Here is an 18,928-nt window from a genome sequence, read left to right as displayed (position 1 = left end):
CCCTCCACCCAGCCAATAAAATTTCAATGCGAGGAAATTCTGCGTCACAAACGCGTATACAACATGTTTCACGCGCCATTGCTAAAAATATGTTACAAAAGAGAGAGAAGCGAGAAAAGAAGCGTCCTCGCAACAGGTTGTTATCGGTCGGCGGCGCGAAAGATGGACCCCCCCTGGGGAGAGGAGTACTCACTTATGCGTCGAGTGTTCGTGACTTATCGGACGAGCGGAGGAAAAGAGATGGATAGAGAGAGAGAGAGAGATACAGTAAAAGAGCTGAGCGGGAATGACGCGTCGCGAGTCTCGTCACGGGCGCGTGTAATTGAGCCATCAGAGCTGCATCGACGACAATCAGGGTCGAGACCAGAGATGTGCATATACATTCATACGTACACGTTTTATACCTCGACGGTATATACGCACGTGCAGTGTACGTGGTGTATTGAACAATATATACCTTATACATACATTTGTACGCGATACGAGCTCTCTAATCTCTTTTCCCTTGCTCCCCTTTCGCTCTGGATCACCGTATTGTACTGTTTTTCCTCGTGCCGATCGTGTCCGAGTGCCAAGGCTCTTGATCTTGAATTTCGCCGACAGCTCGACAAAAGATTAACTTTAAGGGATATATATGTATATACACATAGGCGCTACGAGTCTCATTGCGGGGATCGGTATTGCGCACTCTTGCGGCTACCAAAACATCGGTAAGGGAAAACTTGAATTATGAAGAAACAAAAAAATGTATCCATAAACGAAAACATCGCCTATAATACGTTGCACTCGAGGTTGCACTTGTGTTACGCCTTGCGTTAGCTGGCAGGAAAAAAGCGACCCGATCGTCGCACACGCTCATATATAGCCATTGGCGTCCTTTCCTCCGTACCCGTGTACAGGTACACCATGGGTACACTTACATACCTATGTACCCCGAGGTAATGGACATGGATTCGGTCTTACGGTAACGCTTGGCTAGCCAGCGCTTCTCCCCGTACACATAGGTGCAGCTTTGCACGTACACATGTGCGCCTTTCCTCGCGACTGACCACAGCCACATAGATATATACAGAGATGGTAAGGTTGTTGCAGCGTTGGAGAAAGGAGAGAGAGAGAGAGAGGAATAAAAGAGGAGGTTTAGGTATAAACATATGAGTATCGGTATATATGCGAGAGATGGAGAGGGGCGGCGCGGCGCAACTCCTCGTGCAATGGATGCAAGATATAACGTGGTCGAGGTGAACCAAAGCCTAGACCATTCGGTGCACTCGTGGATAACGCAAGAACTTGCATATGTAACTTGTATGAGTACATGTGTGTGTAGGTACACGTTAATGCACCTTTATACGTATACGCGAGCTCGTGAAACAAAATGCACGTTACGCTTGATTTTGTGCAATGTTTAATTTTTTTTCCTTTTTTTTTCCTCTTTCGAGAAAATTATGTTCTTGTTTCGTTTGTATGATTTTACCATCCCTACTCAAGTACCTATGAGGTAAAAAAAAAAAAAAAAAAAAATGCCATCTAGTAGTTAATTAGGATGACAGAGCACGAGTTCGCGGCAAACTTTCATCGCGTTTGAACAAACTCGCGCAGGTACAGCCTCTTTCAACCCAACTCTGTGGCATCACAAATGCCTATATATGTATGTACTTACACGCGACTAATGTATAATTACAAAGGCCTCGTCTTCTTTTGGCGGCACCAGACGTGCAATTATACAGTTTTCTTGTGCGTGGGCGCTTGGATGTGTGCTCTCGTGGGCTTCGAGGACGCTGGCACTTTTTTTTTTTTTCGTAATGTAGCTCTTTTGCCCGGACCTACGTTACACACGTCGTGAGAAAGGAGAAGTTGGCGCGTCAATTAGGCACGACTGCTCCACAGGAGCGCCTTGTGTTTTTACCGCACAGCAAAAAGTCTGACGCGTTTTGTCTCGTGGGTTTCGCATGTTAATTGACGGTCCCAACCAATTTATTGACTTTTCCTTCAATCCATTGAAACAGGACGATTAGGCGTTTCGAAATACTTGGATCAAAACACTGTTAGTATCGTATCACATGATGAATGTCACGATTGATTCGACTAAAGTAAAAAGTGTCACCGCAACGATATGGGCTTCAAAGTTGAGTTCACGATCGATTTTTCAGAGCGATTTTCTTGATCATTGGTGTATTTGAGTAAGTATTCGTCTTGCAATACTAAATCGATGATTCTATAATAAAGTAAAACTCCAATCTCTAACGATAGTTAAGTACCAAGAACACATTTTTTTTAAGGTTTGCTTTTTTAACACGGATATCGAGGTGATTGAAAACCAATTTATTTCTTTCGTAATCATCGTGCATCGTATGTAATGACATACAATCTGTCAATTACATTGAACTGCAACATTTTGTGTAACTTGGCATCAAAGCAAGCTGAGGGTTTTTTTTTTTTTTTTTTCTCCACCCGAGGGTCGAAGTAATTGTGAGGCTTAATCTCCTCCACTAGTTCGGTGTCATCTGATTTTTTGAAATTTCAAGATTAAGGAATAACAATTTAAACAAGAAATAAGAAGCAAGTCAAATGCTTGTAAGTAAGGTGAGACTTAATTATTAAAGATAATAGAGTACGAAATTGACCAATTGATTTGGAAATTTCTAGTCGCAGGCCAGGTTTAAATCCACCACGCAAAAGTTTTTCGATCCGATTTACAGGTACTGAGACGTATTTTGAGCCCAAGTAGGTATATTACACCATCGCTCGGAGCAGAAAGTGTGCATAGCGTCACCACAACTGTATAGCTGCTTACTGCAAAATTGTGGTGTATGTAAATAAACAGATATCGCGAAAACTAAGCCTCCCACCAACACAGAGTAGACACATGTGTGTATTATATTATACCTACACACGACGAGACGAGAGAGAGTCCTGTTAGGTGTACTCGAACGAAAGATAGGCCACCACCGCTCACGAAAATTAAGGCCGCGATAATTGTTTGCCACGAACGGGAGGGGGCCGGGGGATTTTAAATGCCGCGGTTGTGGCATAATTTACGAGCAGATATAGTGGGAAATTGTAATTGAGCAAGTGTTGTTGCGTCTAAAAATATATTCGCGCGAGCGCCTCTCCAACGGCGATCAGTAACACGGACGGTGAAAACGGAGACGGGTAAGTAAGTAATGTTTTTACCCGAGACTCGAGCCGAGCATTGTTATTTGTTTCCCTTATCGCGCTGCGAAGACTTATCAGATGTCTTACCGCTCTCTCTTATCGGGAATGATTTTTTCTTTTATTCCAATACCGACAACAAATAATTCCACAATCGTATACGCTCGTGAATTTTTACGCAGAAAGGGAAAAAAAAAAAAAAAAAATCATCAGCACCCAAATTGTCTTTGGAAATCATAAGCAGCACGAGTATAGGTACGTTACCTCTTTCTTCGTAGACGGCTAGGGCGAGGGAAGCCATGGCCAGCACTGCGAGCAACAGGTAGTGGCGCATCCCCATGGCCGGTGGCATCGTCGAGCTCTTGGCGATTTCAACCAACTACGAGGATGTGTCAGCTGCTACGCGACGTATAGGTAGAGCACGCGGCAAGCAAGGGCCTCACGATCTCGGCGCCTCGGAGACGAGCCTGGCGTAACGATCTACCTGCCGGCAGCACATATCGCGACGACTGATCGGACACAGAGATATAAATATATATATTATACAGGCACACTGGTTTTTTTCCCTTTTTTTTTTTTACGCAATGACGATATTATTATTATTACTACTTGAAGGCACACACTCGCGGACACTGATTTACCGAGCAAACTGTACTTTTATACTTGAAAAAGTGCACCTGTTCGATCGAGCCACTCGATCTTTTTCACTCTCGCGTTTGCATCACTTTGGAGCACACAACGTACACCTAAGCTGGCACGTGCAACGCCGTTGGTGCAGCAATCTGTACATGGGCACCGATCTATATAACGATCCTTGGCCGATCCGTTTTTGTTCGTCTCTACGCACAGGTGTATATATATTTATAGCACCTGTTTCGCTGGCAACTGTTGCAGCACAGATTATATTATTCCCTCCTCGCCGGGAGACAGAAAGAACAGGAGGCAGGTAAAAAATAAAGAGCTGCTCCGTCGATACGTATACCTATACGCGCTCTTTTGTTTACCTTTCACCGCAGCGCGTATATATACTTATGTATATAGCGCCAAGAGTCTCGGGTCGAGCTGCGAGTCACTTCCGTCTCGGCTCCGTAAGCTCCGACTCCATAAATCCGCGAGGATTTCCAGCTGCGTGGGTGTATTATAACAATCCTTGTTGCTCTTTCTGGTGCAGCGCCACTATCCTGTTTGCGTATAACGTTGTAGCTACCGATACCGTGGTCACAAAAGGCACACGTAACTTATACATACGATGTATGTATTATATCGTCCTCCCACGCGTATTACCAGCCGCTCTCTTGGACGGTATACAAGGGTATATATGCGGCTCCCTTACCTGCGCTGCGACTGCTATGGTAGCTTGGTGGGTGATATATATATAAAGGCACACTTGTATTGTGACTTCAGATCGGTATTGCCGCGACACTGCGAAACGGAGCACACTCGCGAACCCGAAGGATCGGCCGCACTTGCGATGCAGGTATACGTATCGTATACTTTCACACACTGGCGCTGCAATGTTTGTCGCGACGACGATTCACACGGTAAGTATCCCTCTTTTTTACTTATCCTTAAAGTTGAGTGGAAAATTCTCGTTTGATGGGGGGGGGGGGAAATAAAACACAAAAAACAACGCGATTTTTGTAAAACGATATGCGAACAACGCGATCAACGCACGCACGTACGTATACGCACGTACGGATACGTATCGGACCTTACTCTTGCGCCGTTCGAGCGAAGAATACGCGCCGTGGTCGCATTAGCCGCAGAGTGGGCCCCCAGTGGCAGTCCCTCCAAAGAACCAGAGCTTCGGCTCGGTATCGCTGCGCGCCGCCACCGGAGCGAGAGGCATATAAGAGCATTGCCGTATAAATATATATATATAATGTCTGTGAACGGTGATGTGACGATGTGCCATTTTTTTCCTTCCCTCCTGTTTCGTTCGCTGCAAGTTCACGTCTCGGGCTCTCGGGAGGATATAGGTATTGAATTTTACACTACTACATACGAAGAGATGCCATGCAAAGAAAGAGCGTCCCTTTTCACTCGTCCTCGCCCGCACTACCTTACGGACGCGCGTCTTTGGAAGAGGTCTCTTACACTCTCCTCTCGTGCAGTGGAGCAGGACTTGTATATATATACACCCATACACAGGAGCAGTGCATCCTTGTTTGCTCCCTCTCTGCAGCGCGTATAGGTATATACACACGGGTGTGCGGTCTTTTGTGCTCTTCCCTTTTTTTTTCTCCTTTCCGATGGCCAGTGCCGGCCCATTCAATTTGTTGCCTCAAATGAATTCTTAAAATGACATTCATCCCGACGTAAATACTCACCTGGCACTTTTGCCTCCCGACAGTTGACTTTTCATCCTTCTTTCTTTCTTTCTTTCTTTCCTTCCTTCTGTCTCTTTCGCGGGTCCGTATGTGGACAAAAAAACGGTTCTCACTTTCAGATCCCAAAAGCTCTCGAGCCAAAATTCATCGAGACGAAAGAGTGTGTGTGTTTTTTTAAATTTTTTTTCCAAAAGTGCCCTCGTTTTTTTCTGGTACGCATCCCTAAGGGGTGGGTTACGACTGCGGTTGCTGTTGCTCACTTGACGCGCCAATTTCTCCAGCTTGACTCCGATCCGAGGATCTCGCTTGACAAAGGCACCAAAGAGCAAAAAAAAAAAAATAAAATAAATTTCACATTTAAAAGCCTCCTCCTCCTCCCCTCCGTTACTACGACACGTGGGGGGAGAGAGCATCGCCCGCGAGAGAGCGAGTTTTTTTCCCTTCTTCGACGAACGGCATCTCGAGCCATTGGCTGACGGTGCATCCTATCTGCGTGTATGGCACTGCTCCCGACTCGCGGTGATTATTTCTCCCGAGCCTTCATACAGTGAATCAATAAGCATATAGGATTGGATCACCAGATACATCTTTTTCTACTAGATGTGGCTACTTTCCCAAACGGCTCATTCGAAATCGTTTTTCACTCCGTTTGACGGTGCATCGCATTCGTTTGGTGCCAGCAGCCAATCTCCTCGAATCCGAATCCTAGTTCCAATAAACTTTGATCAATCAAAGCATGCTGTACTACCCACGCAAGTCGCATCATCCAAGCGTGGTACACCATACTAACGAAGCGCCTTCGGTAGCTGGGCTCCTCAAGCCGGTGGATACACACGGAGGGGGGAGGAAAACGCGCTTGCCGAGGCGACTTCTTCAGGGAGGAGGAGTCCGGTGGGTATATTCCTCGAAGCGTCGCTTGTCGTTCTTTTTCCACGCGGCCGTTCTCCGGCTTAGTCGTCGATGGGGGCAAAAATCGCAACGAACCGACACGGCCAACTGGTTTCTCGCTCGAGTGCACACACGTATGGATAAACGCATACGTCGACTTTCTATACCCGCACGGATATGTGTGATGATGCCACGGGCAAAGTCCGGTATCCATATACGGCCGATATCGGTATAAAATAAGCTACGTACGCAACATCCCTCGGCTCAACCGGAGACGAGGATTGGCGACTTTATGGCTGTACCTATACTGCGAGGACATCTATACGAGAGTCCTCTGAAAAAGAGCTCCGTACGAAGCTTTCAATGATCGAAAGGGCTCCTTGTTTTGTAAAAAGCCTCTCGATTAGAAAAAAAGCTCGTACACATTAGTCGTTTGACCACGCGCTCGCAAGCAATTATAGGTGCAGCGTGTCAACTTACGGTTTTATTCATGCGATCGTGTTTGCGTTCAGCGGCGCGTAATTACACTTTGTCGAGTTTAATTAGCGGGCAGCGAGCGGCTCGTTCGATCGGTATAAATTATCGGGTGAGCCCCGTTGAATTATGCATCGCGTGCGACTCTGCGCGTAATTTTCGTTTAATCGGCAATTGATAATACAACGAGGCCGAAAATACTTTCATTGTATGCCGATGAGGGGTGATGCGAAAATTGATAAACAATTTCATGTCAAATATTTTTTTTCCCGGGTCAAGAATCGAATGAAAAAAAAACAAAAAAAAAAAAAAAAATACCGAACAGACGCATACCAAGCTATCTCGATGTGTGAAATAACAGACGATTACCAGCAAAAAACGGTACGATCTGTTTTTCATCCCAGCCTCTAGCGAAAGCAAATGTTCGCAGGCGTTCCCACACTTGTTGCTTCGGGATGTACTCCCTGTAATGTGTTGCGTTACCAAGGGAATTTCGGGTGGCGCTTTTTTGCCGATGCCCCAGCCAAATGTCAGCCACGAGTGTTGAAAAACGTGTGAGCCGACACGTGAGTTTTTTTTTTTTTGAGACAAGCGCAAGGTGGTGATGGTTTTTGCGCGTCGAGTAATTGAGTGATTAATACCGCCAAGTTCACTGAACGAATCGTTGTGGTGTTTTGTTTTTATTGTCGGTGTGGCAAAATCGAGAAAACTCACGACTTCTTTCTAATTACATCGATGGAAGAAAAAGGTATTGGAAGGAATGGGGTAAAATAATACGCAAACTGCCAGCCACTGCTTTTTTTCACGACTGTTTATTACAAATAACAGGATGACGTGATTATCTCAGTGTGCACACGTGTTCATTTATTTTGTATACTTATGGTATTTTTTAAGCTCCATCTATAAGACATGGGTTTCGACGAGCACTCGAATTTTTCGCGCAGCGCCGATCATCGTCAAATTCGAGGGCGTGCCTTTATCTTATTTCGCTAAATGTGTCAACGCTGTGGCTGCTTATTTTTAAATATATATATATATATATATATATATATATATATATTTTTTTTTTTTCATGATTATTTTACTTAGCATTTCATTTTGCTGTAGCTGCTGATCATCAACAGTATTATTGTTATTATCAGCGTGTGCAGTCCGACCGTAAAAACTTGTTCAAAATGAATGAAATAAAAAAAAATTAAAAAAATTCAAAGTGTTTCATTGCAAAGGTATGTGGAAAATTCACGCCTTATACATAGCTCACATGTGCAGTATGGTAAAAAGTTCAAGGGACACGCATAAGACAGCGAAACTTAAAAGTTGTAAATGCCTCGGCAAATCGCAGCAAATACAAATGAATGTTCAAGTATAATATTCGATAGATTTTATCGATTGGTCTTCGGAACGAGGTTTGTCAATCGGTAAAAATCTCATCATTGTTGATCGTACATTTTTGTTATTTACACGCTCCAATTTTGTTACGCGAGTTATTCAGGGGAAGTGGCCTCGTTCCCCTTTTCTACTATTTCATCCTTACGCAACATACATATTGTGTGAACATACAAGATACACGTTTGTTTGTTTGTTTGTTGTTTTTTTTTTGGTTTGCGTGTGGGCGTTCGAGTAGATTATGTTATTTATACATATATAAATAGAGCGCTTGCACATGGCTAGCCAACACGTAGCTCGGGATGTCGGGTAAAAGAGTCGAGCGACAAACTTTCGATTAGTTTTCAATACATGGTTGGTACTCCAAATACGCTCGTTTGTGTGTTTTACAGCGATGGCCTGGCTTCTTGATCAAACACGACAGCTGTCACATTATACCATATACTTTTTTTTTTTTTTTTTTTTTTTTTAACATTTTTTCAGCGTAAAAATTAACCACGAATAATACAGCTCGTCGAACATTATGTACGTGTGAGAACACAGATTTCTTTCAAGTACAAAGAATAAAGAATACCCGTGAACTACATGCATGACATTCAAGTTTCACAAAAATGGTACTCTGAGAGAAAAAACATCACCAATACTTGGAGGATTTTTGTGAAAATTTGATACACATTTTGTGGGATTCCAGGAACGAATGTTTTTGCACTCATCGTTCTTAGATTAAGAAAAAAAAATTTGTTTCATTTATTGATAGTGATGAAGTATATTTACTGTCATGAATTTGCACACATATAAATATTCAGGGATAACATCTGAATACAAATAATTTATCCTATCAATGTATAATATTTTCAATAATTCATGTACTAGTTTTATGCAAACAATACCTTATGCGCAAATTAATCACTCAATCATCACGTAATCCTATACCTTCATTTAGACTGTTGCATCTTTGCTCGCTCTGCCTGAATAAATATATATATATATAATTTACGTCATATTTATACATTTACTTATTTTTTTCTCAGTTTAGTCCGTAAACTTTATATTCTTACTGTAGATGCCTTAAAAATTATTTATGTGTCAGTATTATGCTTGCGTAATTTCGTGACAGTTCTTCACTTTCTTAATTCACTGGGACACCTTCGGAATAATAATGACTCATCCAATTGGCCAGATAAAATTTTTATTAAAGTAACCGATGTTTTTACCCAAAGGCAAAAAAAATTAAAATTTAGAATTATGATGATTAAAGTGAGCACCTTTTCGCAAAGATTATTGTACTTTTCACAAGCAATTACAAAATTAATAAGGTTTAATGATTTGCTCTTTAGATTGATATAGTAGAATGCAGCGTACAAAAAATTAAAGGGTAGCGATAACATATGTATTATTATGATGATTAGTTACGTGAAAAAACTCTCGACGATGACTTTTCTAAGCTACACGCACGTATTTTTCTCTTGTCTTATGTAGCAGGCACATTTTTTTTCTTTATATCAATAATCATATCACTTGCTAGAGGCTTGGGAAGCTCTGGGGTGAGATACACCCAACCACCAGGCTGTGTGTGTATATTTTTTAATCCTACCCGGTCGCACAAGCAACTTTTTCATTTATTATCTTTTTTTCATCCTTTTTTCATTATATATCCGTAGCCTAATTATAGCTAAATCCTTCGCGCTAAGTGATTCGATATCTAAGCTCTTTCTCAAATCTATTCATCTTTTGCCAGCTCGGTTTTTCGAAAATATGGAGAATTGAAGGTCACAGATGATGATGATGACGTTGGTTTTAGATGTGGTTGCGTATGTACATGCCAACGTACCATTTATTCTTATTTGTTTCTTCTTACTTTCGATGAACGTTTTTTATTTTCCTTCATCTGGCTACCTTGATTAGAACGTTTTTGTTATCCAGGCAAATGTCACTAAACGCTTACTTTAGAATTTGCAAAAATTATTAATTTATGTTAAATAAATATTGATTTGATTCGTTCAATGTACAAATTTATAAAAATGCCAATTTGACGCGACTGTGAGTACGCGTCGGATACAAAATTTTAAAAAACAACTCCATTCTTTGTCGGTTTTCAAGATTTTTGTATTCAAGTTTCTTAAAATCTAGCTTTAATATGTATACCAACGAATATTTGAATTTAATTTTTAGTCAGATCATGCGATATCATTGTCATATTACATAATACAAATAATCAATTCACAATCGCGTTTGTAACAATAAATTAGCACTAACAAATGCTTTTCGTGAAAAATGATAAACATTCAAGAAATTTAATATTCCCGGCACTTCGATTGCGCTTATCACTTTCTCGCTTGCTGTGTAATCCCTATAAAATCTGATAGTTACGTATTCAAGTATAAATATAATCCATCGCCTAGGCAAAATAATGATACGCGCAATGCCATACTTTATTTTTTTTTGTTCTTCTTACACATATTATATATTTTATCTCTATGTCTGCAATGCTCTACGTTAATACATATAAGTAGGCGCTTTCGAACCCTCACTTTTCCTTTCTACACGTAAATATTATAGGCCAGTGTCGCATTTTTGTGAGCAGTTAACTTCTATTCGGTTAATTCCTCAGCATAAGACCGTCATTTAATTTTATCACTTTGCTCAAAGCATTCTCAACGCAGGAAAGCTAATGTGTCTCAGGAACCAGCAAATTTACTTTTTAGTACAACTATGTATACGGCTACGTATTTTACTGCTCGGGAAAAACATTGGGTATGAAAAGCTGATTTAAGATACATTTATGATTGTTCAGTACCGGTAATCCAAAATTTTTAACAAACTAGATGAGTTATGATGACAAAAGTGAATCATATCTAAGTTGATTAGTTTTTTTTGTAACATGCGAATGTAATGTTTTGCATTAATGAAGATGATGTACTACGAAAAGTCATGTGATGAAGGCAGATAGTAGATATCAGATTTACATTAATCTGCTTGGATATGCTGGGTATTATTTATCAACTAGCATTAGTCATTTTACCACATATTGTATGATATGATTCACTGTACTCAAGCTTTTTGTAATTTCGTACGAACATTTCTGAAAAAAAGTCGTTGAAGTTTTGCAAAAATCATTTTTGGGTAACATTTAAGGTTATGTTGTCTACTTTTTCAACAAATTTTAAATAAACTTTCCATAAATTAATGACTACAACTAGTGTTACTTCAAGGAAAACAAACAACGAAGGACTTTTTTGTCTGATTTGTTGCAAAAAACTGCGTCTTAAGATCTCTGTATTTTTTTTGTCCATTATTTGTTGCTCATTCTTAAATCGATTTGAGACTCTTTTTTTCACACTGCCATAAGAGAAACTAAAATTTATTTCTTTAGCTCACATAGGTGGGTACTTAATTATTGAACTACAAACAATTTGCGTCTACCTCTTACAAATGAATTTAAAATATTACGGTTAATTAATGTCTACATTTTTATAACGAGTAGTGAAATGCAAAAATACATTTCTTATATTGAACTCAATGACATTTATGCGTAATGTATATAGTACAAAAAACATCGAGTTAAAAACTGTAACAAATAATTTTGTGTCAAAAAACAACATTTTAAAATCAATACAATTACCTTCCAGAAATTGATATGTGAAATATATTTGATATTAAAAAACATATCAGCTCGTGTTGCAATTCCAATAATTAACGAATACAAGTTTGTTTTTACACATAAAGCAGTGTTTTTTGTGAACATCTCTTCTACATCAATTATATGACTATGATTATTTCTGCTTGAATTCGTTGCTGCATACAATACTTTATCATTTATATTTTAGCTGCAAAGTTTCTTGACATTTTTTAAATTTCTGCTTTGTTTTAATATCCTGGTGAAGAACAATGATCCAACTCACACTTATTTTTTTAAATATTATTATAATCATTAGTATACTTGCGAACTCAACAATAAAAAAAAAAAAAAAAAAAACGAAGTTTTATTGGCTGTTTGAAGGAAGATCAAGAGAGTAATGCTTTTGACTCGAAATACTTACAGTGAAAAAACTTGAAACCGTGACCTTCCCTCAAACGATCTGCAATAAAAATATAACTCATACAAATAAAATACACTCACTATTTTATTTACCTATTTTTAAAACACTATACCTGTAGGAAAAGCCTAACGAAATAATAAATAACTACAAGCTAAACTAAAAACGAATGTGTCTGGATTCGAAAGTGGCGTCGTCTTCATTCTATTAAAAATAATTTTCTGGTGTATTATCACCTCCGTTTCAATAAATTTGTCCACAAATGCAGAAGAGACGATAATTTCTTTTTCCCTCACTTGACCTTATTTATTTAGCCCGACCAACAGAAATAAATCTTAGCTTAACAGGCAACAGCCTCCAGCAATGGATTTTCAGTGATGTGGATGGTGGTGGTCGGCCAATCTATTTTCTTGGCGCAGATGAAATTCAGACCCTCGATCGAAGCACGTCTGTAGTCCGCCATCTTTAACGGCGAGAGTGGTGCAACTGCAATAGAAATTTGTACATGGGCATAATGAACGAATTTTCCATAATCCATCGCACTCTTTTGTTTTACTTTAGCGAAGATATGAAATAATACTTAGGCACATCTTTCTTGCTAGACGAATAAAGTTGGAGAAAATATTGCGGTTGTCAGTGATACTTCCAGATTTAGGAAGGGTTTCTATTTAAAATTGACATGAAGTTAATGTGAAATTTTTTTAATGCTCATAATTGTCTGAACTGTCAATATTTTGACCAACGTACTCTTATCAAGTTTTGATGAATTATTTTTTTTTGCTCTGTCCACTAACGCAACAAAATTTCTGATTTTATTGATCTAAACGTGTCAGAAGTAGAAAATATAACAAATTTTTTGTTGAGTTATATTTGATAGATGCTGCGATCGGCACGAAGCGTGTACATGTTATATTAGTACGTACACCACAAAACAAAAGAAAAAAAGACATAAGAAAACAAAAATTAAACTCAAGCGTACATGCAAAGTAAAGAAAGAAGTTGAATGCGTGTGTTTAGTGGTCTGTTTGTGTGCAAGAAATAGCAAGACATAGAGTGTAAGTCACACAATGTATCAGAGTATACACTACGTTCTACCCGGTGTAATTTGTAGTCCTTTTTTTTCAATTGTTTGTAACAAAAAAATATCAACAATTCCAAAACTTTATAGATATATATGGAAATGGTCCTACCGCGATAACTGAGAGCCGCTACGAACATAAAAAAATTATGTACAGTATGTTCATATTTTTCATATATTAAAATTAAAATTTTAAACATTTTTTTTTTAAACATGGGAACAGGAAGATAAGGAAACAAATTATTATTAGAATTACTCAATAGTTTGATACAAAGGAGGTGGATCAGGATTACCATTTGTATGCTTCTTGTTCATGTTTTTGATTTACCTTCTATCGGTACTCAAGAGTATATTACATATACATATATAGTCTGATTAAATCTTACCCGCAGAAAAAATGAAAATCTTCTCCCTACCGGTAACATTGATTTATCACAAAATTTGATAATATAATCAAAATTTCTATTTCTTACTACATATATTTTTTTTTAATTATGAGTCTTAATAAATTCAGAAGATATCAACACAGATTTTAGAAGCTGTCAGTATGTAAATACGGTGTAATACTTATATCAGACTGGTGAGCTAAATTTTTGATAGAAAATCTTGAGTAGAAAGAAGATTTCTGCTTAGCAAAAGACCACGTGCAAAAAGTGCTGTACAACTTGTGTTAAAAAATATGGTTCAATTGTTATTTAATATTATACAAAGACAATTATATATATTTTTTTAACAAAAGCTACATACATTTAAATTAACACTCACAAACACCAGATATAAATACAAATGGCTATTTAGTTAAAAGCTTAAAAGACACAACAATTGTACAAGTTACGAATATTAACTATTAAACTGAACAGGGAATGAAACAAATATATTAATGTAACAGAAAATTGTATGAAAAGAGGACAGTTGTAAGTTAGTAATGACGTTAGTGAAAATAATATTTTAATGCGTAATATTTTAGGTATATCTGAATGAGGTAAAAGTAGTTTAAAGGTTTTTTGAAATGCGACCTTCTGATTCCACATAATTATTAATTAATTTTTAACAATGCTGTAAAATTGTGCATTCAAGCTGAGTAAAAGAAAAGGTAAGGATAAGTCCAATAGTTATTTAAAGTTAAAATTATGTTTTAATTTTTAGTTTACTAGACAAAAACGGTAAAGAAAAATATCGCATTAAATACGTTAGTTACAAATATTTGCGGTTAATCTCGAACGTTAGTTTTGTTACTTCCCGAAAATATTTTGTAATCCGACTTACTTAACGCTTAGACGTGGATTAATTGACCGACACAGCGCGTTCGACTCCTTTTGCGGCCTCAATTCCTAATTACAATTACCTTCGGGTGTTGTAGGCGTCGTGGTCTTCCCCGGGGATCTCACCACTAAAACGCAGAAGAAACAAAAACACGTTTTATTCACAGAATTTTAAAAGATACTGCGGAGGTGAAACTTTTTCAATTAATCATCAAGTTAAATGTGCATATATTATTCTATCTTATTATTCATTCCAAGTGCAAATTTGAAATTAAATAGCTAGTTATGTTACTTATTATGTACCGAACTATATTTGATATCTGTATTATTTACGCATTGAATCATTTTTCAAAAAAAGAAGGAAAATATTTACAAATTTTCTTTCAAAAAAGGCAATCTTTATAATACCAAAAATAAGAAAAATTTAAACTTTTGCTCATTATAGTTGCTTTAAGAATATTTATAATGATTCTGCTAATAACTATTAAATACTATAGTCTCTTAGCTTCTTTATTTGACGCGTAAAGTCGCGGAAAAAAGATTAAAAAAAAAAAAAAAAAAAGAAAACAAGTAATTGACGAAAAAAACGTTGAAGAAACTAGCAAATAAGCCGAAAGGAATACAAAACTACAGACTTGAATATAAATTTTAATACATACCACTCGATCAATCCGAGACGCGTGGGAAATAAAGGCTCAAATCGGTGAATAAGAACTTTTTTTCTATTTTTGTTGTTTTGAAATTATGAAAGTTTATGGATATGACGGATGAATGAAGTGTTACTATGTACGACAATAATGAAGTTCAGAGACGAATAGTTTGGTAAATGATGTCATTATGTTTGTTTATTATTTATTTATAGATGAGTAACTTAACAAACAAAAGTTTCGTTAGAATCACGGTCGAATTTTAGAATGATAATTAGAAAAAATGTACCATTGCATTTTTTATCAAGTTCAAAAAAATAAGAAATTTAACTTAAAAAACTCAGCTCAACGAGGAAATGAAATAATTATCAGTCTAAAATTCAAGCCCAATATTTATTAGTTCATTTATACAAGATAAATTTTAAATATCTTCTAGTTGAAATGACAGTAACGATAAGACCATGAAAAGAATTATTTATGCTAACAATATGAGTCTTCAATAACAGTCATAATAATAACTCTGGGAGGATTAACATTTCTTCACATCCTACAAGAAATGTAAATTCAACAGTTAACATAAGTGACTAAAAAAAAATACTAAAAACAATTCTGGTTTGTCGTTTAAGTTCAAAATACACATTTAATAAATTAAAATTACTCTCAACAATTACAAGAACATCGTGTCTTTCAAAAACTGAAACAAATGCTAAGTGATGAAAAATTAAGTATGTAGTAATCTCTCAAAACTGTGAAAAACGGACCGTATTTTCGGTAGTTCACTCTCTCATTTGCGTCGATGTATAGTTTACTGTGACAGAAGCGTATTATAGTGTACAGTGACAAGTGCGGGTGTGTTTTCTGTGACCAAAAAGCCAAACAGAACAACAAACGCTGTCTAAGACAGTAGATAGATTATTTTTGTTATAGTTATTATTTTTGATGCCGACAATCTCATTATCATTGTATCATTTTTTTTTTCTTTTTTTTTTGATCGATCTAACTCAATTTTAACTCCGAAATTTTATTTAGCGTATTGTATTTTCACCAAGTAGTTTGAACAAGTCGTTTTGTTAACTACTGTTTGGTGTTAATGTGTGTACGTGCAATCTAAAATTTTTATACTCACATCGTAGTTTTGATGGCTTTTGAGTATCTCAAAGATTTATACATCTATATTGATGTAGTATGTAACCTTGACATACTTAATTGTCGTTGAGTCTTTTAAACCTCAAGTAGAAAATAAAACTCCTTACGACCGTAATGTTGATAAATAACTTTATTTCAGCAAAATTTTTACTTGAAAATCACATTATCAACTGTATTGTAAAAAAATTATGTTTATTTTGTATGATTGAAGACAATAAAATACAATATTTTAGATTGCACCGTACACCTACAATATATCTAAATGTCGCCTAGACACGAAGAACATTTCGAAAATAGATTAGATAACGCGTAACAACACTTTGGTTTCATTTTTCTTACTTTTAATTAATTAATTTTTCTTTTTCTTTGTTTTTTTTAACGTTAATAAACATCTCAATAAATGCATCATGCACGTTTTTGTTTATATTTTTTTTTCTTCTATAAACTACGACCGTAGGCCAATACAAGATCGATGCAGTGATGCAAATGGATACCAATCAACAGTGAAACGTTCGGTTATCATTTTTTGTTCTTGTTATTAATTCCTTAATGAGATCTAGTGTCAAGCGGCAGATTTCGTGACGCTTCCACGCTGAAGTATTTTTTTATTTTTATTATTTATCACCGATTTCTTTCGATACAGCCAACGAAGAAAATTATTCGAAGCATACATCAGTCCAATTGGAGTAATTTCTAACAAGAGCTGGAAGCGCCTCTGAGATCTGCCGACGACTTGTGTTCACATAAAAGTTAATTTCTTGTTCTTTAGCAGCCATCTAATCATTAGACTTTCGCGAATTCATAGAATAGTAGGTTCGATCGTTATCAATAATTATCAATTAGTATCATTATTTCCTTTGAATTTAACGTCTTTGACGCGAGATAATGCGAAAATCAGTAATGCGATGAGATTCGTGGTGATAATAATCATAGATACTCGATTCTTATACAATTTGCTTGCTCTAAGATTTCGCTCAGTAAACTCGGCGCGCCGCTCACTTACCATATCCTTCACCCTGCAGGAACAGCCGAAAGGCTTCGCTTACTTTGCCCGGTTGCTCCTCCAAAACCATGCCGCAGTCTGAGATCTGAAACAGCCACGAGAGCACGTGGACCACCACACCCAATTCGTCAATAAAAAAAAAAAAAAGAACATTTTTTTTCACCCTCTCGTCGAAAAGTGTCGGAGTTGAAATTTAATTTAGAAATTAAAAAAGAAAAAAAATTTAAATTTTTTCGTGCTGAGCAAATTCCAGTCCCTTTTCATTTTCAATGAAAAATCATAAAACTAATGAATAAAAAACAAACAATGGATTGAAGCTTCCATTAAAGTTTGAGATGTAGTTCTTTCGACGAGAGTAATTTTCCTTTGGATGAAACTCTTCTCCGTCAATCGCCACACTTTTCGCGAAAGAGCGCAACGACAAGAAAGTAGTAGAGCCGTACCTTCATCCACGAGCTGTTGGTGGGATCGAGGCGCCCATTGAGCGTGACCGTGTCGTCGACGTGGGGGCTGAGGGAGCCCGTGATGTTCATCACCGGCACGTTGAGGGTCGAGCTGTCCTTCTTGCGCGTCGGGTCGAGCTCTCGAGTTATGTTGAGGTCCGTACGGCGCACGTAGCTGTCGATCAACAGCGCGAGGTTTGTCGGGTTCACCCGGCGCTCGAAGTAGTTCTTGTAGACCTGCACGAGATCGTGGTTCCTCTCCTCGGTGCCCTGCAATTTCCCAAAATAAAAGTCTCAACCCTCCATCCACCCCCAACAGGCGAATTTGCACGGCCCGCGTGACACTGTTTCAAAGGGCCTCCCGGAAAGTGAGCTTCAGTTTCAAAGGTGACGTACGCGCACGGCAATGCCTCGTTCATGCAACTCTCGAATAGCAGTAGTTTGTTGTGGGGGTACAGCCTATATGTGACACTCTCGATCCGAATTGAAGCATCTCGAAGGGACGCAACCCCCCCGTGTGAAATTAACTCGCACATCCGAGTGCCAACCTTGCCGGTGTCGACGCCGCGCTAATCCAATTTTCGATGTGGAAAGGAGGCTCGAGTCTAACTAGAGCGCGAGATCGGCAAGTGCTTCGATAACTCGCGGGCGCGCGCATAAGCTTTTCAACCCCGAAAGGCTCGGGGACCACTCGAGCGAACTATCTCCGGCTTCCGCCTCTCCTCGGATGTGTTTGCGTCTGGATTGATGCGCGCGAATTCCAGCTTCCATTATTCCCCGCCCCTTTTGAGCTGCATGCCTCGCACGAGTGATATCAATTAATTTCGGTGCTCTCTCGAGCGTCCTCGACCCCCTTTTATTTTCACCCCGAGATCTCCTAATTAAGTCGAGAGGGGAACAAAAAGAGATAAACCACGGATAAGGGAGAGTGCAGGCTCAACTTTTGTCTTTTCCTTTGTCTGTTCTCCTTTGTACCGCGAGATGATAAAAGTTTCCACCAACCCAATCTTGGATGTGGGTGGTTTAGCAATAAACAGAGCCATTACGTGATTGGGTTGCCGTTTGTGTTTCCCATTGTGCAAAA

At 38.2% G+C, this 18,928-nt stretch overlaps 1 protein-coding gene across 6 annotated transcripts in view; it reads right to left on the bottom strand.

Annotated features, from left to right (window-relative positions):
• Positions 1 to 12,334: 12,334 nt before the first annotated feature.
• Positions 12,335 to 18,928, bottom strand: part of MESK2 (misexpression suppressor of KSR 2) — a 33,645-nt gene continuing 27,051 nt past the window's right edge. For 3 of the 6 annotated variants that reach the window (XM_014359860.2, XM_089594883.1, XM_089594976.1), the window contains 3 exons: positions 17,845 to 18,114; positions 17,402 to 17,486; positions 12,335 to 12,751 (listed from right to left, as the gene is read on the bottom strand). In XM_014359860.2, the coding sequence (XP_014215346.2) occupies positions 12,606 to 12,751; positions 17,402 to 17,486; positions 17,845 to 18,114 (501 nt within the window). In that variant the 3' untranslated portion in view covers positions 12,335 to 12,605. Of the gene's footprint in view, positions 12,752 to 14,609; positions 14,734 to 15,490; positions 16,148 to 17,401; positions 17,487 to 17,844; positions 18,115 to 18,928 lie in introns of those variants that run through there. The other 3 variants (XM_014359857.2, XR_001339132.2, XM_014359863.2) reach the window with 3 other exon arrangements.

Source organism: Copidosoma floridanum, unplaced genomic scaffold (genome assembly GCF_036245765.1).
Source record: "Copidosoma floridanum isolate Cflo_tuat_1 unplaced genomic scaffold, Cflo_Japanese_pri ptg000001l, whole genome shotgun sequence".
NCBI classification, from domain to species: Eukaryota; Metazoa; Arthropoda; class Insecta; order Hymenoptera; family Encyrtidae; genus Copidosoma; species Copidosoma floridanum.
Note: the sequence above shows the minus strand (reverse complement) of the source record. Positions and strands in the feature narration are given on the sequence as shown.